This window comes from Chiloscyllium punctatum, chromosome 40, assembly GCF_047496795.1.
Source record: "Chiloscyllium punctatum isolate Juve2018m chromosome 40, sChiPun1.3, whole genome shotgun sequence".
Lineage (NCBI taxonomy): Eukaryota > Metazoa > Chordata > Chondrichthyes > Orectolobiformes > Hemiscylliidae > Chiloscyllium > Chiloscyllium punctatum.
In genome coordinates this window covers 25,621,828-25,647,497 of record NC_092778.1, presented here as the reverse complement: position 1 = coordinate 25,647,497, position 25,670 = coordinate 25,621,828, and the positions used below count along the sequence as shown (strand labels likewise).

General features: G+C 40.8%; 1 protein-coding gene across 4 annotated transcripts in view; it reads left to right on the top strand.

Moving 5' to 3' along the window:
• Positions 1 to 25,670, top strand: part of LOC140464440 (protein tweety homolog 3-like) — a 267,986-nt gene that overhangs the window by 105,711 nt on the left and 136,605 nt on the right. For 3 of the 4 annotated variants that reach the window (XM_072559492.1, XM_072559494.1, XM_072559493.1), the window contains exons 3-4: positions 5,703 to 5,814; positions 18,817 to 19,037. In XM_072559492.1, coding sequence (XP_072415593.1) covers positions 5,703 to 5,814; positions 18,817 to 19,037 — 333 coding nt within the window. Of the gene's footprint in view, positions 1 to 5,390; positions 5,411 to 5,702; positions 5,815 to 18,816; positions 19,038 to 25,670 lie in introns of those variants that run through there. The other variant, XM_072559495.1, reaches the window with a different exon arrangement.

Below are 25,670 nucleotides of genomic sequence, written 5' to 3'. Positions count from 1 at the left end.
GGAGTTGAACTTGGATCCCTGGCGCTGTGAGGCAGCAGTGCTAACCACTGAGCCACCGCTCCACCCCAAGAGAGGAATTCTAACATAGGAATAAACCAACTATGGCGAACCAAGAAGGTTGAGGAGAGAATAAAGTTGAAATAAAAGCATATAAGGAGGCACAAGTCATAGTTCGAAAGACTGGGATAGATTTGGAATCCAGCAGAGGAGGAGTAGAAGATAATAGAAAAAACACCTACAAGGGCAAATTTGTGGACAATATGAAAACTGACAATGAGCTTCTTGAAAAATAAAAAGGAAAAAGTCCAAGTGAATGAACCTGGGTAGATAATTATAGAGGAAAAGGAAATGGTAGAGGAGTTACAGATATTTTGCATCAATCTTTAGTGTGGAAGGTACTTCAAACATGCAATTTCAACTAAAGAGTGAGGGGAGGAATTAGTACCATCTTCATCACTAGAGAAGTAGTAATTGACAAAGTAATGGGGCTAAATGCAGATAGCTCCCCTGGCCTCAATGGCTTGCATCCTAGGATCCTATAAGATGTAACTACAGAGATAGTGGATGCATTGTTTGTAATTTTCCAAAAATCCTTGGACTCTGGAGAATTAGCAGAAGATTGGAAAACTGCCAATGTGACACTCCTTTTCGAAAAGGAGGGAGACAAAAAGTGGCTAAACATCAGCCTAACATTTATTGTTGGAGAAATATGGGAATTATTGATTAAGGAAGTAATAGCAGCCCACTTGAAAAATCACAATCTAATCAAGTAGAGTTAAAAAATATACAACGCCAGTTTTTATAAAAGTTACATTCTCAAGTGCACTTTAACAATTGGTGTCATGTTGGCCCAGATAAGGTATTGAAGGTGTTAACTCCCTGTGAGGCTGTCTGTGCCATAATGATGAGACTGATTTTAATCTTTAAAAAATGGATTTACAGAATCTTACATGGATTCATGCAGTTTTTGAGCAAAAATAAAATGTAATTCTGCAAGTACAAATTCACCCCACAAACTTAGATGTGTGCTTGTGTGTGTGTGTGGTGGTTGAGCCTCTGTGAGAGGGTGTGAGTATGAGTGTGAGTGTAAAGGGCATGAAGTCTGTGAGTGTGTGTATGGGATTGCATGTGTGATTGTATGAGGGAGGGGTGTGTGTGTGTGTGTGTGTGTGTGTGTGTGTGTGTTTTTATATGTGTGTGCATTCATCTGTGGCATGGTGGCTCAGTGGTTAACACTGTTGCCTCACAGCACCAGGGACCTGGGTTCAATTCCCGCCTTGGGCAACTGTGTTTGTGGAGTTTGCACATTCTCCCTATGCCTTTGTGGGTTCCTCCGGGTGCTCCAATTTCCCCCCACAGTCCAAAGATGTGTAGATTAGGTGAATTGGCCATTCTAAATTGCCCATAGTGTTAGGTGGATTAGTCAGGGGTGAATGTAGGGGAATGGGTCTGGGTGGGTTGCTCTTCAGACGGTCGGTGTGGATTTGTTGGGCCGAAGGGCCAGTTTCCACACTGTAGGGAATCTAATCTAATCTAATCTGTCTGTGTGTATGTATAGTGCAATGGGGTCACCTGTAGTGTGACATGAACCCAAGGTTCATTGAGACCACCCCCATGGGTACCGAACTTTGTTATCAGCTTCTGCTCGGCCACTTTTCGTTGTTGCCTGTCCCAAAGTCTGCCTTGGAAGACGGTCACCCGAAAATCCGAAGTCGAATGTCTCAGACCGCTGAAATGTTGTCCGACTGGTAGAGAACAGTCCTGTCTGTAGATTGTTCTGCAGGGACCATTTACATATGAAAGAACAGATAACAACATGATCATTCTAAAACATGAGAGACTTAACAAACAATCGAGGTCTTTTTCAATACATAATTTCAGTTACATCACACTGTAAACTTTTGTTATAAATTCTGTGTCTTACAATCTTATTCTCCACAATCATCTGATGAAGGAGCAACGCTCCAAAAGCTAGTGCTTACAAATAAACCTGTTGGACTATAACCTGGCGTTGTGTAATTTTTAATTTAGTACACCCCAGTCCATCACTGGTGTCTCCAAATCATCGTCAAGCAGAGTCTACATGGTTTCATGAAAGTGAAATTGTGTCCAACTAATTTTCTTTTGAGAAAGTCCCAACCAGAGTAGATAGAGGAGAATCCGTGTATATCAGTGTTATATTTGGACTTCCAGAAGGCATTTGACAAGCCATCTCACACAAGGTTAATCATAAGATAAGAGACCATGGATGGTGTCTTGGTGCGGATAGAGTACTGGCTGGGACACAGGAAACTGAATGGGGATGAAGGGTTATTTTTTGGGATGGTCATGTGAAACCAGTGGGGTTCCACAGGGATCAGTGCTGGGTCTGCAGCTATTTACAATCTATATTAATGACCAGGAGGAAGGAAGCAAATATACTTTAGCAAAATTGCAGATGATACAAAAATAGGTGGAGAGGCAATCTGCGAAAAGGATACAAACACTTCAAGAGATACGTTGATCTGTTAAGTAAATGGACAAAACGTGAGCAAATAAAGTTTATTGTGAGAAAATCTGAAATTCATTTTTGAAGGGAGCACAAAAGAACAGCATTATTTAAATGAAGAAAAACTGCAGAAAGCTGCAATACTAAGGAACTTGGGGATACTTGTGCTAGCTTTATGTTTTGTACACAGGTGTGTCAGGGAATCTGGAAAGCTAATGGAATGCTGGCTTTTATTTCAAGGAGGTAGGAGTGTAAGAAAAGATGCTGGTGAGACCAACACTGAGCAGTTTTAGTTTGGTTAAATGGCAAGATATTGTTTAATCGGAGGCAGTTTAGAGAAGGTTCACTTGGATAATCTCTGGCTCGGAGGGATTGTCTTATCAGCAAAGTTGGATCTCTACTCACTGGAGTTTAGAAAAGTGAGAGGCGATCTCATTGAGACACTTAAGTGGCTTGATGGGGCAAATGTTAAGAATCCTAAAAGGATTTTTCCCCACATGGAAGAGTCTAGGACCAGCAGATATAATCTTAGAACAAAGGGTGTTAATTTAAGACTGAGGTGAGGAGGAATTTCTTCTCTGAGTTAAGTCTTTGGAAGTTGTTGCCACAGAGAGCTGTGGCAGCAGAGTACTTGCATATATTTCAGGCTGAGATAGTTTCTTGATCAGTAGGGAAATTGATGGGTGCAGGCTAAAGGCAGGAAAGTGGACGGGAGGATTGTTACAACAGTCCTACTTAATGACGGAACAGACTTGAGGGGCCAAATGGGCTATTCCTGTTTCTTTCCTGTGTTTTCACGGTCTGATGCAAAAGCAAAGAGAAATGTTACATTTATGTAGGACCTTGGTAAGACCATTTTTGAATTACTGTGTGTAAAAAGATACTTGAGGCATTGGAACAATATTTGCAAGGATATTACTTGAATTATAAGAAACCAACATTTGAGATAGATTGAGAAGATTCTTCTGTCTGTACAAGAAAATAAGAGGAAAACTGATCAGTATCTCACTCCAGATATTCAGAAGATTTCAATCATGGGCATTCAAGTTGATGATTGTTGAATTGAAAGTATCTGTTCAATGCATTTAATGAGAATAAGAACATGAAGGTGAAAAGAGTAGAAGAGGATGGTTAACAGCATTAGATCAAGAGGTTGAGCTGAGGCTGGTGTGGTGCATGAATACCAGCATGGACCAGTAGTTTTGTACTATTGACTCAATGTAGCCTACCAATTTTGGTCGTGAAGGGGTTTGATTGGTTGGGCCAGGTCAGATCAGTTTTCACTTGTGTGCCTAGAAGAAGGAGACAAATATAAGGTGGCCACTGATGGGAATCAAAATCAAGATTGAGGACTAATTTCATTCCACCCAGTGGCTAGAATATGGAACTTGTCTAGAGTGGGCGAAGATTAAAAAGGAGGCTTGTAATTTATGTGATGAACAAGGGAATAAATGGTTATCAAGGCATTATGATAAGACATTTTCGTAGGAAAGAATTGTAATTAGAAACAATTTGGGCTGTTCCTGTACTCTGCACCCTCAGTGAGAAAGCTCGAAACTTGAGTCCTTAGTTTGGATGAAGAAACTAATCAAATTGTTCATATAATGCTGGAACAGATTGTTGAGTTAACAATTGTTGTTTAGTCTTTCAGAACACTGGAAGCAATCTGGCATAGACAAAAGGTTTTGTAGCTCAGGATATTTGTCGAATGCTCCACTTGCAATTATAACATGAACAAGAATTAATTAAGCTTGTGCTGTTTCAGGGGCTGCAGAGCATCTGTGAGCTGCGTCTGACATTTTAAAACAATTTGCCCCTCATTTTTATCTTCCATCACCAAGTAATTTAACAACAAAGTAAAACTGGTATTCAATTTAAAAGAATCATTAGTGGACAAAGAATAAAAATGTGAGCTGTCTTGATTTGGGTCAGCAAGCCTTTAAGCATCTGGTAGCCAAATTCAGCACTGACTCAAAATTGATTTGACTGAAGTTAAAATTTAAAATGAGAAAATTAAGAATTCTTGGAATTGCATAACCCTTCACTGAAGCTGGGTTTATAGAGTTTAACTGTTTGGTATTTCTCAAGTTGGAGCAGATACCTTTATGGTTTGCACTAGCATTGTACCTACTGAAAACATTTTGAAGCAAACAATATATCTCACATGTTGCAATGCAGCAAATTCTATGGAAGAAATGAATGATCTGTGGTAAAGCAGGCATATGGCATGCTTACTTTCATTGGTCAGGGCATTTGTTTGTAAAAGTTGGTAAGTCTTGATGCAACTGTGGTCAGGCCACGTGGAATGCTGTGTGCAGTACTGGTGACCGCTCTATATGAAGAATATGGAGGCTTTGGAGAGGATCCAGAAGTGGCTTAACAGAATGTTGTCTGACTGGAGTGTTTTAGCTGTAAGGAGATGTTGGACAAACTTGGATTGTTTTTATTGGAACATCTTGTTTGAGGCACAACCTGATAGAAGTATTTAAAATTATGAGAGGCATGGAGAGGAAGGATGGTCAGAGTCTCTTTTTCCCAGGATCGAAACGTCAAATGCAAGAGGGGGGGGGGGGGGGGGGGAGGGGGTGGGGGAGGGGGGGGAAAGGTGGCATAGGTTTAAGGTGAGAGACGAGTTTAAAAGAGGTGTGCAAGGAATGTTTTTCACACAGAGAATAGTTGGTGCCTGGAATACATTTCCAGGGGAGGTCATAGAAGCAGAGACAACAGCAAAGGTTAAAAGGCATTTAAGCAGACATGCAAACAGCCACAGAATAGAGGGAGGGGCCATGTGCAAGCAGATGGGATTAATTAGAAAAGCATCATGCTCAGCACAGATGTAGTGTGGTGTCGGGACTGTTTCTGTGCTGTATTGTTCTATGATTGAAATGCTTGCATCTTTAACTTTACTGAATCTGTTATGAGGTGTGCATAGTTGTGATATTGTATAATTTGGTTGGAATTTGAGCACCTCTGTATACATTTAACTATAATGGTATTTATAGTCCAAGCATTAATGATGCATATAAAAAGATTGACTGAATCTTTGAAATTTGACAGGCCTTTTGTAAGAAGTAGTTCCATTCACTTAAAAAATGGTACTTTTATTAGATTATCTCTTTGCTAATTAACAAAACTATACAATTCCTGAAATTGTACCTTGAGATTTTGATGAATTTAACAGATTTGATTGTAATGTAATTTCTTGTCTTTTCAGTGCGGGAATAGCTGTTGGTTTCTATGGTAATGGTGAGACCAGTGATGGAATTTTCAGACTTGCCTACTCGATGAGACATGCGAACCGCACTATAACAGGAATTGATTACCTCGTAAGTACCGATTTCCATGGAGTGCCATCTTTTCTAAAACAGTTGGGGGGGGGGGGTGAAATCTCAATAACCTCATAGCATGTTCATTTGTAGTCATTGGTTCTAACTTTTCATAACCAAATGGTTGAAAGGTATATTGGCTTGAATTACATGTATTCTTTAATGAAAACAACTGAAAATATTAAATTTATCGAGTGAGTGCCTGTGTACTTGACTTCATCTGCTTAGCAGTAGCTAAATAGGAGTTCTTGGGATCAATCTTATTTTCCAATTGATTGGATCACAACCTAAATGGATGTATATACAAATTGGCTGACTTCCGTTCCTATTGGTTATGGAAATGATACAGGAGGAAGATGATTTATAGAGGAAACCTGACACAACAATGTTTCAGCCATTCATAATATAGAAGTGGAGCATGTGAACAGTATGTTTAAATTTATGCTACAATGTCACTGAAGGAGAAAACTAATGCAGCCGATAGCAGCTTTGGGCAAATTCTAATTTCTATTCAGTTTAGCTGAGGTTAATTGTACCATCTGATTAAGTGATCTTTAATAAATATTTCTCTGTGGTGAGTCAGTTTTAGTATGTTTTGTCAACTTTAGCTTTTCCCACATACGTGTAAAATGTTTCTCTGTAATAGATGTCAGAATGCCTTTTTTTTCGTGAAAAGCAAACTATTTCTCTATCTCCTTTTACTTTACAAAGTCAACCCTGACCCAGATCAGAGTACACCTTTGGGATCCCATTTGGATTCCACTACATAGGATTTTGCCCCTCTGCAATATCATGACCAACATTGTCCATCACCTTGATAGTAGAACTAGTATAGTAATTTGTCTTCCACCACTATAAACATGTTATGTCAGTATACCATCCCACCCTAATCCTACTTCCTTTCTACATTCCTCTGGTTCGGTATCTCCCCCTTAAGATCCCCCTCTGCATTTTCATTTAGACTGCAGTAATGGGTAAGACCAGAAAAATCTAGGAACATGGAGAGCCTGAAGAGGGCCCAAATACAGAAATTTGTCATTTTTTAAAAATTCCATTTCCTACCAGCTGTCTGTAAATCATTTTCAAAGCAAATCTATATATCTAAATGCAGAGTTTATGACTTGTGTTCATCTTCAAAAGCTTGCATGGCAGCACCATATTTAAAAATAATAATCTACGAGAGGAATAAGTCTTCACACTACCGTTGCTGATTGTAGCATTATCACAATGGTACGGTTTCAAGTATTTTATAAGAGACTTCAGCTTCTGTTATAATGTCATTGTCATTTGAGTTGTGCAGCATGCAAAGAGACCTTTCAGTCCAACCTGTTCATGCTGACCAGATATCCAAAATTAATCCAATCTCTTTGCCAGCATTTGGCCCATATGCCTCTAACCTCTAATTGTACAAGCCTTCATCACTTTCTCAAGCAACTTTATTGCATACATGTGCCACTCTCTGCATAAAAATGTTGCTCTTCCTGTCCCTTTTAAACCTTTCACCTCTCACAACACTCTAACTTAATCAAGAACCCACACTCCCTCTCTGAGGAAGAGAATTTCATACATTGATAACCCTCAGCAAAGAGATTGTTCCTTACCATCATCATAAATAGGAGGCTCTTTATTTTGAAACTGTGTCCTTTTATTTCTGGACTGCTCCGTGATGCATCAACCCTGTCAAGTCCCCTCAGATTCTGCCTGATTGAATTGATTTTTTTAAAATGTCTGTGCTTAAAAATGGATTCTACCATATTCGTACCAGTGTGAGACTAACTAACCTGTGCTTTCCTGCTTTCTGTGTCTCTTCTTTTGTGTGTAGTTAACTTTAGCAATGCCTGAAGCTGTCCAGAATCTAGGAGAATATGAAATATTACAGACAATGCATCCACTACCTCTGTAGCCATAGTTAATATCCTTGGATACAGGTCATTGTCAGCCTTTCGTCCCACTGGTTCTGCCAGTACATTTTCTCAACTGATTGTTTCAAGTTCCTTTTGCCTCGTTTTCCTTAATTCACTGTGCACTTTGTCTCTTCTACTGTGAACATAGATAAAAGTTCTCCAAAAATTCATTGAGGTTAGTAAGACGTGACCTGCCCTGCACAGACCTATGCTGACTGTCCCTAATTAGACAATATTTTCCAAATGTATGTAAATCCTATCCCTAAGAAATCTCTCCAATAGCTTCCCAACCACCGATGTGAGACTCACTGATCTATCGTTTCCAAGATTATCCCTATTTCCCTTCTTGGAGACAGGAGCAACATTAGCTATTCGTCAGTCCTCTCCAGTGGCTAGTGAGGATACAAAGATCTTCGTCAAGGCCCCAGCAATGTCCTCTCTTGTGTGTCTTAGTAGCCTGGGGTAAGTACCATTGGACCCCGGGGACTTATCCACCTTAATGCTCTTCAAGAGATCCAACACCACTTCTTGATCTCAAAATGCCCTAGCATATTAGAATGCTCTACACAAATCCCACTTTCCTCCAAATCCTTTTCCTGGGTAAATATCGATGCAGAATACTCATTTAGAATGTCACCCACATCCTGTGCCTCTAAGCACAAGTACTTTCTTTTATCCTTGAGTGGTCCTAACTTCTCCCTCGTTATCCTTTTTTGTTTTTAATGTATCTATACATGCCTTGGGATTCTCTTTAACCCTACTTGTCAAGATGATTTCATGGCCCCTTCATGCTTTCCTAATTCTCTGCTTGAGTACTTTCCTGCTTTCCTTATATTCCTCACAGGCCCTATCTGATTTTAGCTTCCTAAACGTTACAAATGCTGCTTTTTTCCCTTTTTGAATTTACTTTTGGATGGATTAGAACATTTGCAGATGGCACTAAAGTTGGTGGAGTAGAGTACAGTTTGGAAGAATGTTGCAGGGGGACTTGGATAAACTGCAGAACTGGGCTGAGAGGTGGCAAATGGAGTTCAATGCAGATAAACATGAGGTGATGCATTTTGGGAAGAATAACAGGAAGGCAGAGTACTAGGTCATTGGAAAGGTTGCTGGTGGTGTGGATGTCAGAGGGATCTTGGAGTCCATGTACATAGATCCCTGCAATTTGCCACCCAGGTTGATAGTGCTGTTACGGTGTGTTAGGTTTCATTAGTAGAAGGATTGAGTTCCGGAGCCGCAATATTATGCTGCAACTATACAAAGTGCTAGTGCGGTCATACTTGGAATATTGTGTACAGTTCTGGTCGCCATATTTCAGGAAGAATGTGGAAACATTGGAAAAGGTGCAGAGGAGATTTACCAGGATGTTCCATGGTCTGGAGGGAAGGTCTTATGAGGAAAGGCTGAGAACTTGGGTTTGTTCTCATCGGAAAGAAGAAGGCTAAGAGGGGATTTGATAGAGACATACAAGATGATCAGAGGATTAGATAGGGTAGACAGTGACAGTCTTTTTTCTAGGATGATAATGTCAGCTTGTACGAGGGGGCATAATGATAAATTGAGGGGTGATAGATTTAAGACAGCTGTCAGAGGCAGGTTCTTTATTCAGAGAGTGGTAAGTGCATGGAATGCCCTACCTGCCAATGTAGTTAATTCAGCCACTTTAGGAAGATTTAAACAATCCTTGGACAAGCACATGGATGATGATGGGATAGTGTAGGGGGACGAGCTGAGAATAGTTCACAGGTCGGCGCAACATCGAGGGCCGAAGGGCCTGTTCTGCGCTGTATTGTTCTATGTTCTAGAATTCTAGAGGAGGTAACAAGCAGGATAAAGGGGAAACAGTGGATATAACATATTTGGATTCTCAAAAGGTGTTTGATCAAGGTATAACACTTTAGTCTACTTAATCAGATAAGAGCACATGACCTTGGATGTAGCATATCAGCATAGATAGAGAATTGGCTAGCTAATAAATGACAGAGCTGGAATAAAGGGAGCATATAACTATAAGTGTGCCACAAGGATCAATGCTGGGGCCACAATTATTTATAATATACATTAATGACTTGGAAATGTGTATACTCTAGTAGTTGACACAAAAATAGGTGGAAAAGCAAGTGGTAAGGATCACCGAGTCAGCAGATTAAATTAAATGTGTGTGCAAAAACTTGTAATGTGAGAAAATGTGAAATAATGCACTTTGGCAAGAAGAAAGGAGGAACAGAAAGTTATTTAAATGGAGAAAGACCGCAGAGAATCAGGAATCTCAAAAAAGCTAGCAGTGGATGAGTTTTGCATGGTATATCTGCAAGAAGCTGTCAGTTTGAAGAATTAAATTATCCCCACCTCCTTAATTTTACACAACATACTGTAACATGGTGTCTTAAAAGATTTATTTGGAACAGTGAACAAAGTATTGGTTTCAAGGTTGCATTGCCTTGAAGGAGAAAGTAGAGTCAATTTGTGTTGGCAGAGACATGGGGACCACAGGGCTTGTTCCCGTGCTGGATGACTCTCAGCAAGAAAGACTTGGGCTTGAAAGTTGCCTTTTAATATTCACAATTTGATTGTTTGTTCATAATTATGTTGAAAGATTTGTTAAAGTGATTGTCAACACTTTTACACTGATTAACTTTCTGACTGGATAGGAGCTTGAAGTTCAATACATTTCATTGAAGTGGGGTCCTATGTTGCTGAGGTTTGTCTATGCAGCACAAGTAACGATGTGGGCAGTAGTTAAACTGGATTGTGGAGGTTTGCTTGATCACCTCTAATTCAGAGTATTTGTGCAGACCTTGGTGATAATCAGTAATGTAGATTATATACTAATGGACCAGTTGACATTTATTCATTGCATTTTTCATTTCTGAATCTTTGTTGCATATTGGTGATTTGTTGTTGATGTAAATGCCATTTATTCAAACCGTTGAGCAGATATATTATGGTAACTCAGAATAAGGTGCTTAATTTCAGGTATAGCAAGGTTGGATTATGGAACAATACCGTAATTCAACTGTCTGATTATGTTATTGGAAGTTAGAATGGCAAGTGTAAAACTGCACTTAATAAAGTTGAGATATTTTGTTATTGAAGGTCATAAGATGGCAAGAATTTGCATTAGCCATCCGGTTTGTTATCGTCTGCCACAGTGTGTTGAACTTTTTACAGAGAGTTTTGATGAGAAGTTTATTTGTCAAATGAGTTGGTCATATTTGATATTGGTTAAAAGTTCCTCTGACTGTGATGCTAAATATTTAATTGCAAAAACATCACTTTTAGATGATGTTTCAAAGCTTCTGTTAGCTGCATTTTTGCTGTTCCAATAGCACATTGAAGCTTAGTTCTATCATATTGTACAATATGGAATTTCTACCAAAAATTAGTAACTGTAGTTTCTCTCTATTAAGGCATGTTTTATGATAGACATTAAAACCAGGATTAGAACAGCATTGGATTGTTGTGTAGTCATTTAATAATACTAGAGCCATATTCAGTGTTTTAAATTTGTTACTGTTTACATATAATCAAGTTACATAAACCTAGCAGGTACTGAAATAAGCAACATTTAGCAGTAGCAGAAACATTTTACCTTTTAAACTCCATTTAATTTCTTGAGATATTAAAATAAAGAGCCTGCAAAATGAATTTTTCAATTTATTTTTGTATACAGTCAGTTCCACTATAACGTGGTAGCTCTGTTCTCGTGCAGTTTCGTATTATAAGGAAATCTTGTCATTGCAGCACCTCTTGAACTAATGGGGCCGGGATCACTTTAAAACTTAACGTTTAATAAACAGTGTCCCTAATTCATCAATTGTGTTACAGCAGAACAACCTATACAATCCTGCAAAAGTTTCAAAAGAGAGTTAAAGTTTTTTTTCCCAATAGTTAACCAACATTTGAATCAAGAGTACTGTTGAAATAAGTAATCCTGAAGCTTGGTTAAAGTGAAAAATAGGCAAGAAAATTAACAAAGGAATATGATGCTCCTCCCAGTCCTAATGAATGGTGACTGAGAGACTAGTTGGTGTCTTGTTTCAGAATGAACATGTAACTGCAGTCGATCTTCTACAATATAGTCAGGAATAAGTCTATCCTGTTACCAATTACCTGGACTGCTTCTGCACAGTAGGGATTCTATGATTCGGTGATTCAGTGATTTGGATCTGCCATAGATATCTTCCCTGGTTCAGTCATTTTCTTAAGTAACCTATACTTATATCAATTGATTTTATCTATGCTATTGTTCAGATAATGTACAGACTAATCTGTGGATGAAATAAAACCATCTTCTATATATCTAGTAATTAACAGGAAATGCACAAGGTGAGATGAAGATTAACAAGAATCATTAAGCTGCTTTATTTCATTCTAAAATCAACATTTTGAAGAGTTTTGCATATTCACATCAGTATAACTTAATATAAAAATGAGCAAGTTACAGTGTCCTGTTCTCAGGAGTCACCTGGCTGACCAAAATAGCTTTTCTCAGTTCATTTACCTGTGTTCCACCCATTACTCCCCTTTCCTGTCTGATTGCTCATTGCTTGGGCAGCTATTTAAATGGCTAACTGATCTTAATTTATAAATTTTAGATATGTAGCCTTATCCCTAAGCTATGTTAAAATAATAACAGGGTAATTATATTAGGGGATTTGAACTACCCCAAATCGTAATTTGGAGAACCAAAATATAAAGAGCAGAGGAAGTGGCTTTTTAAAAAATATTTACAGGAAATACATACCTCTCAGTCTGGTGCAGTGGCCTCCTCCCATAGAGGCCTCCTGGCATGGCTTGGCGACCTCCTGGCCTGGCACAGTAGCCTCCGCAACAGCGGTGTGTTGCTGGCATGGTGTGGAGCCAGGGCCCAGTGTGGACTGGAAGCTAGGTGCCAGCGTAGTCTGCTTTACTGAACTCTTTTCTATAATGCTGGACATTTTATTTCTATATTGTCTAAAACCTTGTAACCAAAGAAGCTGTGCCTAGGTACATTTTTTATCTAAGTTGGCACTACAATTGGTGACATATAAACTTTTCAGTATACCCAATAAGTATATGTGACAATAAAAGCTGTTCCACTCCCCACTCCCCATTCCATTCCACTCCCCACTCCTTCTGATTAGCATATAGGTAGTATTACATGGGATGGAGCAATGTGGAACCTGATTCAGAAATCACTATCCCTTTAGAGAGACAAGGTTTGATCAGAGTGAGGTCATGCCTAATTAATTTCTTGAGGTGACCAAGTGTGTCAATGAGGGTAGTGCATTTGTTGTAGTTCATGTGTATTTCATCAAAGCCTTTGACAAGATTCCACAGGAGAGAATTGATAATGAAGATAAAAGCTCATGGGACCAGGGTAACTTGGCAAAATTAGCTTAGTAGTAGGAGACACATGGTGGTGGTAGAAAGCTATTTGTGTGACAGAAGACCAGTGTCCTGTGGCTTCCTAAAGGGATTAGTGGTAAGTCCCTTATTGTGTGTAATATTCATCAGTGACACAGATGAGAATATGGATTGGTGGGGTGAGGTGTCGTGTGGATGACACAAAGGTGGTTGTCAGGTGGTTGACAGTGATGAAGGAGGTCTTTGGTTAGAGGAGGAAAGGTTCGGATTGATCAGATGGGCTGATCAGTAGCAGATGCAATTTAATCCTGATCACTGAGAGGTGATGCACTTGGGAAGAAGGAACAATGTAAGAGAGTACTCTGTGAATAGAACAACACTAGGAAACTCACAGGAACAGAGGGATTTGGTGTTACTTGTCCACAGATCCCTGAAGATTGCTGGACAGGGTAATAGGGTAGTTCAGAGGAAGGGTTACTGGACCCGAAATGTTAACTCTGATTTCTCTTTACAGATGCTGCCAGACCGGCTGGGCTTTTTCCAGCAATTTCAGCTTTTGTGTTTGTAGTGTGGCCATTAAAATATGGGAAAATTGCCTTTATTAATTGTTGCCCAGATTATAAGAGAAGGGGTGTTGTGCTAGAGCTGTACAGAACTTGAGTTAAACCCCTGCCGGAGGATTGTGTGCAGTTTCATCCTGCTATAGGACAGATGTGATTGCACTGGAGGGCTGTCATAGAATGAAAGAGATCCACAGTTGGACAAAAAGCCGGTCTGCCCATCACATCAGTCCACTCAAAAACAACCATCTAACTGTGGTAATTCTACTTTCCAGCATTTCATCCATAGTCTTGTAAGCCTTGGCATCACAAGTGCACATCTAAATATTACTAAAACATGCTGAGGGTTTCTGCCTCGCCAACCCTTTTAGGCAGTGAGTTCCAGATTCCCAACAGCCTCTGGGTGAAAAAGATTTCCTGCAGATCCCCTCTAAACCACCTTCCCCTTGCCTTAAGTCTATGCCTCGATCATTGATCCCTTCATGAAGGGAAAAGATTTCTTTCTGTCTACTTGGTCTGTCTCCCTCATAATTTTAGACATCTCAGTCATGTCCCTGCTCAATCTCCCCTGGTTTAAACATTACAGTCTGTCCAATTTATCTTTTATAACTGAAACTTTCCAGCCCAGGCAACATGCTGGTAAATCTCCTCTGCACCCTCTCGAGTGCAATCACATTGGTACTAACGACATAGGAAGGGAAAAGGATGAGATCCTGAAGGGAGAATATAGGAAGTTGGGCAGGGATTTAAAAAGGAAGTCCTTGAGGATAGTAATAACAGGACTATTTGCAGTACTATGAGGGCAGTGAGGGTAGGAATAGGAGGATAGAGCAGGTGATGAATGTGTGGCTGAAGAGCTGGTGCAGGGGAGAAGGGTTCACATTTATGGATCATTGGAATCTCTTCTGGGCTAGAAGTGACCTGTATAAGAAGGACAAATTGCACCTGAATTGGAACAGGACTAATATACTGGCAGGGAGATTTGCTAGAGATGCTCAGGAGGATTTAAACTAGTAATGTTGGTGGGGGGGGGGGGGGGACATGGAGGTGGGACTCAGGGAGATAGTGAGGAAAGAGATCAGTCTGAGACTGGTACAGTTGGGAAAAGGAGCAAGTCAAACGGTCAGACCAGGCAGGAACAGAGCAGAGAATGAGGTAAGTTAAACTGCATTTATTTCAATGCAAGAGGCCTAACAAGGAAGGCAGATGAACTTGGAGCATGGTTAGGAATATGGAACTGGGATTATTATAGAGACGTGGTTTATGGATGGACAAGACTGACCGCTTAATATTCCAGGATACAAATGTTATCGGAAGGACAGAAAGGGGGACAAGAGAGGAGTTGGAATGGCATTTTTGATAAGGGATAAAAACATAAATGCATTATATATTTAGAGACGATATTCCTGGGAACACATCCAGGGAAGTTATTTGGTTAGAACTGAGAAGTAGGAAAGGAATGATCACATTATTCGGATTCTATTAGAGAAATTGAGATTTGGGTCAAGAAAAAGAAGGAAGCATTTGTCAGATATAGACAACAGAGATCGAGTGAATCCTTACAAGAGTATAAAGACTGTAGGAGTATAAAGAGGGAAATCAGGAGGGCAAAAAGGAGCCATGAGATAGCTTTGGTAAATAGGGTTAAGGAGAATCCAAAGGGATTTTATTAATACGTTAAGGACAAAAGGGTAACTAGGGAAAGAATAGGACCCCTCAAAGATCAGCAAGGCAGCCCATGTGTGGAACTGCAGGAGATTGGGGAGATACTAAGCAAGTATTTCGCATCAGTGTTTACTGTGGAGAAGGACATTGAAGATATAGAATGTGGGGAAATAGATGGTGACATCTTGAAAAATTGATTCCTGATGATGGGCTTATTCCCAAAATATCGATTCTCCTGCTTCTTGGATGCTGTGCTTTTCCAGCACCATATTCTGGATGACATTTTGAAAAATGTCCATATTATGGAGGAGGTGGTGCTGGATGTCTTAAAATGCACAAAGATGGATAAATCCCCAGGACCTGATCAGGCGTACCTGAGAACTCCGTGGGAAGTTAGGGAAGTGATTGCTGGACCCCTTGCTGAGACATTTGTATCACCAGTTATCACTGGTGAGGTGCTGGAAGACTGGAGATTGGCTAATGTGGTGCCACTATTGAAGAAAGATGGTAAGGAAAAGCCACGGAATTATAGACCAGTGAGCCTGATATTGGTGGTAAACACATGGTTGGAGGGAATCCTGTGGGATAGGATTTACATGTATTTGGAAAGGCAAGGGCTAATTTGGGATAACCGACATGAATTTGTGCATGGGAAATCATGTCTCACAAATCTGACTTGAGTTATTTTGAAGAAATAAAAAAGAGAATTGATGAGGGCAAAGTGATGAACGTGACCTATGTGGACTTCAGTAAGGCATTCGACAAGGTTCCTCATGGTAGGTTGGTTAGCAAGGTTAGATCACATGGAAGAAATAGTCATTTGGATACAGAACTGGCTTGAAGGTAGAAAACAGAGGGTGCAGGGTTGTTTTTCAGACTGGAGGCTGGTGACCAGTGGTGTGCCACAAGAATCTGTGCTAGGTCCACTACTTTTTATCATTTATATAAATAATTTGGATGTGGACAGCGAAGAAGGTTATCTCAGTTTACAACAGGGTCTTGATTAGATGGGCCAATGAGCCGAGTAGTGGCAGTTGGAGTTTAATTTAGATAAATGTGAAGTGCTGAATTTTGGAAAAGCAAATCATGGCAGGACTTGCAGTCATAGAGTCATACAGATGTACAGCACGGAACAGACCCTTCAGTCCAACTCATTCATGCTGACCAGATATCCCAACCCAATCTAGTCCCACCTGCCAGTATTTAGCCCATATCTCTCTAAACCCTTCCTATTCATATACCCATCCAGATGCCTTTTAAATGTTGCAATTGTACTAGCCTCCACCATTTCCTCTGGCAGCTCATTCCATATACATACCACCCTCTGGTTGAAAACGTTGCCCCTTAGGTCTCTTTTATATCTTTCCCCTCTCATCCTAAACCTATGCCCTCTAGTTCCGGACTCCCCAACCCCAGGGAAGAGCCTTTCTCTGTTTATCCTATCCGCGCCAGTCATGATTTTATAGACCTCCATAAGGTCATCCCTCAACCTCCGATGCTCCAGGGAAAGCAGCCCCAGCCTATCCAACCTCTCCCAATAGCTCAAATCCTCCAACTCTGGCAACATCTTTATAAATCTTTTCTGAATCCGTTCAAATTTCACAACATCTTTCCAATGGGAAGGAGACCAGAATTGCACTCAATATTGTAAAAGTGGCCTAACCAATGTCCCGTACAGCTGCAACAGCAGCTTAGCAACCTCCTTTCTCACTTCCCAGAGCAATCCAGGATAAATCTGGTCTGGCCCCGGAGCCTTATCAATCTTAATGTTTGCCAATAGCATTCAAGGTGGGAAACTGGGACTACTGTATTTTTGGCAGTACATACTTGATGCGAGCTTCTTCTGGTATTGTGTGTCTATGATTTTATATCTAAACTAACTATTTCCCTTAAAAAGGGAATTCATTCAGCTTAGCTTAACATTTGGCCCTCTAGAGCAGAGTGGATAAACATGCAATGAGTGTAAATCTCCAAAATGCCAGATTTTATTTGTTGTCTCAACTTGTATGCAGGCATCTTTTACAAGATGTGTCTGCTCCATTCATAATTATAAAGGTTAATGGAATGTTGTCCTTTATCTCAAATGGACAATGGAAATCTAGAATACCCTTCCTAAAAATGTTGTTGTTAAAAATATCAGAATGGAAAGATGAAGTCAGTTTGCCAATCTGCAATGATTTCTTTGAATGTTGGAACATGCTTGAGGGGTTGAATGGACTATTCTAACTTGTTGCGAGTTTGATTTGATGCAATAGTGATTTTCTTTTACATTATGCAAACGCCTCTGTTTGAGCAAATTCTAAATGTTAGCATGTGACAGAGTCTTATACTTCAGTATGCCGTTAAAATAATTTGGTTTTAACTTTTGGCCTGCTGACATTTCAGACTCCCAGAAAATTGGAACCAACAGTGAATCTAGTCAAATTGGATTCAGTGTTCGAAGCAGTACTGTCTGATATGCCTTTGTGATTGCCTCAGCTCCCCACATGATTTCACAATGCTCTTTCAAAATTCTTTTTTAAATTGCTTGGAAATATGTACACACTGATGTTTCATTAACATTGTCACATTGATAGGTTTTGTGAAGACCTCTTTGAGACAAATGGTGAACATGGCAAACCAAAATCAAGACTGTGGTGCTGGGAGGGAGCTGGGGGGAAGGTAGCTGAGGGTGTGAATGGTAGATGAAGGTAGAGTGAAGGTGATTGGTTGGAGAGGAGGATGGAGCTGGGAAGGAAGATAAGACATGTAGGACAGGTCAAGAGAGCGGTGCAGAGTGAAAAGTTGGATCTGGAATAAAATGGGGGGAGGGGGAATGAGGAAACTGGTGAAATCCACATTGATCCCATGTGGTTGGAGGGTCTTAAGGCTGAAGATGAGGTGCCTTATCTTCTGCCTTGGGATCCTCCAACCACATAGGATCAATGTGGATTTCACCAGTTTCCTCATTCTTCCACTTCTTCTCCCCCCCCCCCAATCATATTCCAGATCCAACCTTCCAACTCGGCACCGCCTTCTTGACCTGTTCTACCTGTCCATCTCCCTTCCCACCTGCTCCACCCTCCTCTCCGACCTATCACCTTCACCCCCAACTTCATGTATTGCTTTCCTAGCTACCTTTCCCCCCTCCCATTTAACTCTCAGCTCCATTGGCCCACAAGCCTCATTCCTGATGAAGGGCTTTATGCCCGAAACGTCGATTCTCGTGCTCCTCGGTTGCTGCCTGACTGGCTGTGCTTTTGCAGCACCACACTCTCGACTTTGTTTTCCAGCATCTGCAGTTCTCAGTTTTTCCATGTAAATCCAATTTCATCCAAATACCAACAAACCTGACAATACTGAATTATTTAATGACTCTTAATTAAAGAAAAATGCATGAGTTACATCCATGTTGCAAATCCTGTTACTTGGCCGTAAAGGGAGAGTGCAGGTCTATAGGAATGGTAGAAAAAAACCTAAAAGTACAGGCTACCAACTTTGAAAAGTTTTGTTTTTTTTTGAACTCCTGTTTTGTTTATATGCAGGTTTCTGAGAGTACTCATGATCTGAATCGGACAGTAGATGGAAGCCTAAATACCTTGGAGGATTTGTTTACAAAGGAACCACGATATTTGGAGAGAGTGCAGAAGTCAAAAAGTCTGCTTGGAGACCTTGTTAGACAGCTAACTGGAATTCCATTTTGGGAGAAGAATGCTGTATCTCTGGAAGAGTTGGCTGTCTTTGTTGAGTTGTATGACTATTACAGGTATGTAGCTGTTAGATATGATTCCCTGCCCTTCTTTGTGCTCAAAGAATAGAATGTTGTCCTGGGAAATGAAATACATAACTACTTAATTTATTAACTGGCATTATAAGCCAGGATGAATTAGTATAAAGTGATATTTTGAGTCTTGAGAGTATTTCCATCTGCACTCTTATACGACATTATTTTTCAAGTTCTTTTAACAAACCTTGGTTTTACTTTTACTCTGGGATTGGAGTGTCTGTCTATCATCTGCTTTCAATGTTTTTTGGACATTCTTGTCACTAGTCTAACTGGACAGAGCAATTCCTTATCAATATGATAAGGATATCAAAAGATCAGAGAACTGGGTTGCCAACTCTGGCTGGACATATTCTAGGGGACATCAATGTGAGTGCCATCACAGGAGGTGGTGCAGTGATGCAAGTTGGTAGCTTAGAGAAAAAGGAATTTAAAAAAAAAAGTTGAACTGTTGAGGTTGAATAAAGTAGAGGGACTTAACTAATTGAATTGAATGATCTTTTTCTTTGCTATTTATTTTATATAGCTTAATGTAATGAATCTGAGATAGAGGAATAATACATATTGCAAATATAGGGTTCTGCTGCTTTGAATATTTTATTCAGACTGGTTATCATGTCTTGAGTTACATTGAACATGAAGCCTTCTCTGCTATTTTTCTATTGAGTCTGAACAATTCCTTCCCCTTGCTCTTGTGGTACTAGTCAGGTTGGCATGAAAGTGGCTTATGGAATTTAGCCAGTTGGAGCTGTGCAGAACTTTGGCTCAGCCACAGGTAAAATAGTGTGTGCAGATCTGGTCACCTGACTGCAGCAAGGATATGATTGCACTTGGAAGGGTGCAGAGGAGATTTGACAGAATATTGCCTAGGCCAGAGTGCTTTTGCTATAAAGTGAGTTTTTGGATAAGCTTGAGTTGTTTCATTTAAAGCAGAGAAGGTTGAGTGTGACCTGATTAAGGTGCATAAGTTTGAGGGAATGGACAGCATGCACAGAAAGTAGCTGTTCCCCTTAAGCATAGAGTTGTACAGTACAGAAACAACCCTTAAGTCCAACTTGTCTAACCAGATATCCTAAACTGAACTCATCCTATTTGCCAGCATTTGGCCCCTATCCCTCTAAAACCTTCTTATTCAGGTGACCATGCAAATGCCTTTAAACGTTGTGACTGTACCCACCTCCACCACCTCTTCTGGCAGCTCATTCCATGCACACATCACCCTCTGCATGAAAAACCTCCCCCTTGAGTCCATTTTAAATCTTTCCAATCTCACTTTAAATCTATGTCCTCTAGTTTTGGATTCCCCTACCCTAGGAGAGGACATTGGACATCCTATTCATGCCTCTCATGATTTTATTAACCTCTATAAGGTCACCCTTCAGCCTCCTATGCTGCAGGGGAAAAAAAACCCAGCCTATTCAGCTTCTCCCTATAGCTCAAACCCCAGCAACATCCTTTTACATCTTTTCTACACCCTCAAGTTTTACTTACATCTTTCCTGTTACAGGGAGACCAGAATTGAATGCAGTATTCCAAGAGTGGTCTAACCAATGTCCTCTATAGCCACAACATGACGTCCCAAGTGCTATATTCAGTGCAGTGACCAATGAAAGCAAGCATGCTAAATACCGCCTTTACCACCCTGTCTACCTGTGACTCCACTTTCAAGGTTCTGTGCATCTGCACCCCTCTTTGTTTGACAACACTACTCAAGACCCTACCACTAACTGTATAAGTCCTGTCCTCGTTTGTCTTACCAATTTGCAACACTTCACCTTTATCTAAATTAAACCCCATCTGCCACTCCTTGGCCCATTGGCCTATCTGATCACTTACTAACCATTCCTCCTATATTCACATCAAAATCATTTACATAAATGATGAAAAGCAGTGGACCCAGCACCGATCCTTGTGACCAAAGGCCTCCAGTCTGAAAAACAACCCTGTGTCATCATCCTCTGTCTCCAATCTTCAAGACATAGTTTCTAGTTGCTTGGAGACCATAAGGACTGCAGTTGCTGGAAGGCAGAGTCGATGCATGTGGAGCTGGAAAAGCAGAGCAGGTCAGACAGCATCCGAGGAGCAGGAACGTCAACATTTCAGGCTGACACCCTTCGCCAGGGTTTCTGCCTGAAACTTTGACTTTCCTGCTCCTCTGATGCTGTCTGACCTGTGGTGCTTTTCCAGCTTCACATCTATTAACGTTACTTCCAGTTGGCCAGCTCTCCCTGGATTCCATAAGATATAACCTTGCGAACCAGTCTACCATGCGGTACCTTGTCAAATGCCTCACTGAAGTCCTTGTAGACAACGTCAACCGTTCTGCTTTCTTCAAGTTTCTTGGTTGCTTCTTCAAAAAAACTGAATTTTTAAAAAAACTGATATTCCATGCACAAAGCCATGTAGACTATCCCTACTCAATCCTTGCCTTTCCAAATGCATGTAAACCTGTCCCTCAGAATCTCCTCCAGCCTCGGTAGCATAGTAGCTCAGTGGTTAGCACTATTGCCTCACAGTGCCAGGGACTCGTGTTGGATTCCAGCCTCAGCCAACTGCCTGTGTGGATTAGATTACTTAGTGTGGAAACAGGCCCTTCGGCCCAACAAGTCCACACCGCCCCGCCGAAGCGCAACCCACCCATACCCCTTACCTAACACTACGGGCAATTTAGCATGGCCAATTCACCTGACCTGCACATCTTTGGACTGTGGGAGGAAACCGGAGCACCCGGAGGAAACCCACGCAGACACGGGGAGAACGTGCAAACTCCACACAGTCAGTAGCCTGAGGCAGGAATTGAACCCGGGTCTCTGGCGCTGTGAGGCAGCAATGGATTACAATTGTTCAAATTTGCTGATCTAGCCTTGACAGCTCAACTCGAGCCATTCTATCATGGACTCCTTCAAATTGTTAGGATGCAGAGGTCGGATCCCTCTGTTATTTAAAACCAAACATCCAGAAAAGCTTGCCTTGCCTCATAATCTGTTAATATGTGAGTGATAGAGAATGCCTAATTTTCACTATTTAAAGAAAAACAACAATTTATTTTCCTAACAAAACACTAAACAAAACTATTAACAAACTGAACATACTTTCCCCGAACTGAACACAATCCTATTAACACGTTGTTCCAATAATACACACATTAAACATTACATTAACTTAATCTCAAGTCCACGCAGTCTCTGTCTTCTCTGCTATCTTCAATCTTCTGTCCCCTAATCTCCGAGTCGTCATCTTTCTGTTTAATGTGAGTATGTTTTATGAGAAAAAGTACTTTTGTAAGGAGTGTCTTGTAATTTCTTTGAGAGTAACATTAGATTCCCTACAGTGTGGAAACAGGCCCTTTGGCCCAACAAGTCCACACCAACCCTCCGAAGAGTAACCCACCCAGACCCATTTCCCTCTGACTAATGCACCTAACACTATGGGCAATTTAGCACTTCCAATTCACCTGACCTGCACATCTTTGGACTGTGGGAGGAAAACGGAGCACCTGGAGGAAACCCACGCAGACACAGGGAGAATGAAAGATGTTAGCTGGACCATTAGCTATCCGGCTCCATAGCAGTTGCTTAGCTAATTGGTGACAGTTGCTCTGACTAATTTTCAAATGTCTTTTTTTATATACCCCCAAGTTCTTGCCCTGTCATTGTTTCGATGTTGCCAAAACAATAAATTCAAACTCCATTGTGTTTTAGTATCCGGGCATAATTTACGCTAATTTGTTAAATTCGAGTTGTTGTCAAATAAGCACCCAAAACTCTGTTATCCGTTTAACAGCCAATTGTTACATATATCTATTTTGGAATAGCCTGTCTCCCAGCCTTTCCATTCGGGCAGCTGAGCCTGCACTTTAAGTTTACTTCAATATTCAGAAAACACTCTCTATTTTAAAGTGAATATACATGCTTTTGACTTCATAACAAACTATTCTAGTTAATCACCTTTCTTTTATGGGTCTCGACAACATTGGACTCCAGTAAATTATTCCAGCACTGACTTGTGGATACAATTCCAGCCCTTGACTGACACGTAGCTTCACCAAGTCAGCCTGCCCCTGGGTTTTTCCTTCGGAACAACTGTACCAAGCAAATGGACATCACAGGCTGGCTAACATTTATTATCCATCCCTAGTTGCCCCTGAGAAGGTGGTGTTAAGTTGCCTTCTTGAACTGCTGCAATCCACCTGCTGTGGGTTGATCCACAATGTCATTAGGGAAAGAATACCACAGTTCTGACCCAGTGACAATGAAAGAACAGCGATATATTTCCAAGTGGCTTGGAGGGGAACTTTAACGTGTTGATGTTCCCATGTTTCTGCTGCACTTGTCCTTCTAGTTGGAAGTGGTCATGGATTTGAAAGGTGCTGTCTGAGGATCTTTGGTGAATCAGTACACACTGCTGCTGCTCAACATTGATGGTAGAGGGAGTGGATGTTGCTGCAGTCAAGCTTGCTGCTTTCTCCTGGATGATGTCAAATTTCTTGAATATTGTAGGAGCTGCATTCTTCCAGGCAAACAGAGACTATTCTATCATACACCTGACTTGTGCCTTGTAGATGCTGGACAGGCTTTGGGGAGTCAGGTGGTGAGTTACTCACTGCAGTATTCCTAACCTCTGACCTGCTTTTGTAGCCACTGTGTTGATGATTTGGAGATGCTGGTGTTGGACTGTTAAAATTGACAAAGTTAAAAATCACACAACACCAGGTTATAGTCCAACAGGTTTAATTGGAAGCACACTAGCTTTCGGAGCGCTGCTCCTTCATCAGGTGGTTGTGGAGGACACGATTGTAAGGCACAGAATTTATAGCAAAACTTTACAGTGTGATGTAACTGAAATTATATATTGAAAAATACCTTCCATCAAGGCGCTCCGAAAGCTAGTATGCATCCAATTAAACCTGTTTGACTATAACCTAGTGTTGTGTGATTTTTAACTGTGTTTATGTGGTGTGTCCAATTGAATTTCAGATCAATGATAACCCCTAAGATGTTGGTAGTGGGGGATTTGGAGTTGGTAACACCGTTGAATTTCAAGAGGTAGTGGTTAGATTGTCTCTTATTGGTGATGGTCATAGCCTGGCATTTTTGTGGCATGAATGTTACTTGCCACTTGACAGTACAAGCCTGGATATTGTCCAGATCTTGCTGCATTTGAACCTGGACTGCTTCAGTATTTGAGTCGCAAATGGTGCTGAGCATTATGCAATCATCAGCAAACGTCCCACTTCTCACCTTATGATGGAGGGAAGCTCATTGATCAAGCAGCTGAAAATGGTTGGGCCTGAGGCACTACCCTGAGAATTACTTTGCAGAGATGTCCTGGAGTTGAGATGACTGACCTCCAATAACCAGGACCATCCTAAGCATCAGGTATGACTCTAATCACAGGGAGTATGCTCCCTGACACCCATTGATTGCAATTTTACTAAGGCTCTTTGATGCCACACTCTGTCAAATATAGTGTTGATTTCAAAGACTGCCATTCTCACCTCACCTCTGGAATTTGGCTCTTTAGTCCATGTTTGAACCAAGCTGTAATAAGTACAGGAGCTGAGTGTTCCTGGTGGAACCCAAACAGGGTATCACTGATCAGGTCATTGCCTGAGCAGGTATTTCTTGATAGTACTGTTGATGACCCCTTCCATCACAATTGAGAGTAGACTGAGGGGGGTGGGGTGGGGGGGGTGGATGGAAATTGGCTGGGTTGGATTTGTCCTGCTTTTTATGTACAAGACATCACTGGGAAAATTTCCATATTGTCGAGTAGATACCAGTTATGTAACTGTATTGGAGATGTATCTGCACTGTTCTGAGGAAGGGATCTTCGAACCAAAATGTTAACTCTGCTGTTTCTCCACACGTGCTGCCAGAGCTAGTGAGCTTTACCAGCAATCTCTGTTTTTGTTTGTAACTGCACTGCAACAGCTTGACAAGGGGCGCACAAGCCTTCAGTAGTATTGCTGGAATGTTGTCAGGGCCTGTAGCCTTTGCAGTATCCAGTTTCTCCAATAGTTTCTTGATATCAGGTGGAGTGAATTGAATTAGCTTAAGATTGGTATCTGTAATGTTGGGGACCACTGGAACGTGACTAGAGGGAGGAGTAGAGTGGAATAAGAGGCCATGGGGATGTGAAGATTGGGTAGGAAATAAGTTGGGAAGAAAAGAGGAATATCGAGAGATTGAGGCAGTGTGAATTTATGGTTAAATGTTTGTTCAAGAGGTTTCTACTATCGGTGAAGCTGCACCCTGCAAGAATCAATGTCCTTTGGAGAGAACTTTGTAGGCGACAGAGATAAAGGACAAAAAGAAACTGAAGTGAATTATTTTACAGCGATGTATTGCTACTTGAAGACTGCTGAGTCTGTACTTCTTCTTTTTGAAAGTTTCAGGATTACTATTCCTGACAGTTTTAGACAGACATCTATAACTGAAGCACTTCCATTTCAGATTTTTTCCAGTTCACTTTTGTTTTCTTTTAGACATGTTCTTTCTCTCTACTCCCCTTCCAATATTTTCTTTTTAAATTCAGCCATTATTCACATGGATCCTTGCCCAGCTAGGAGAACAAGGCATTCAGAAATGGTTTTCTCCATAACGACTGTCAGTG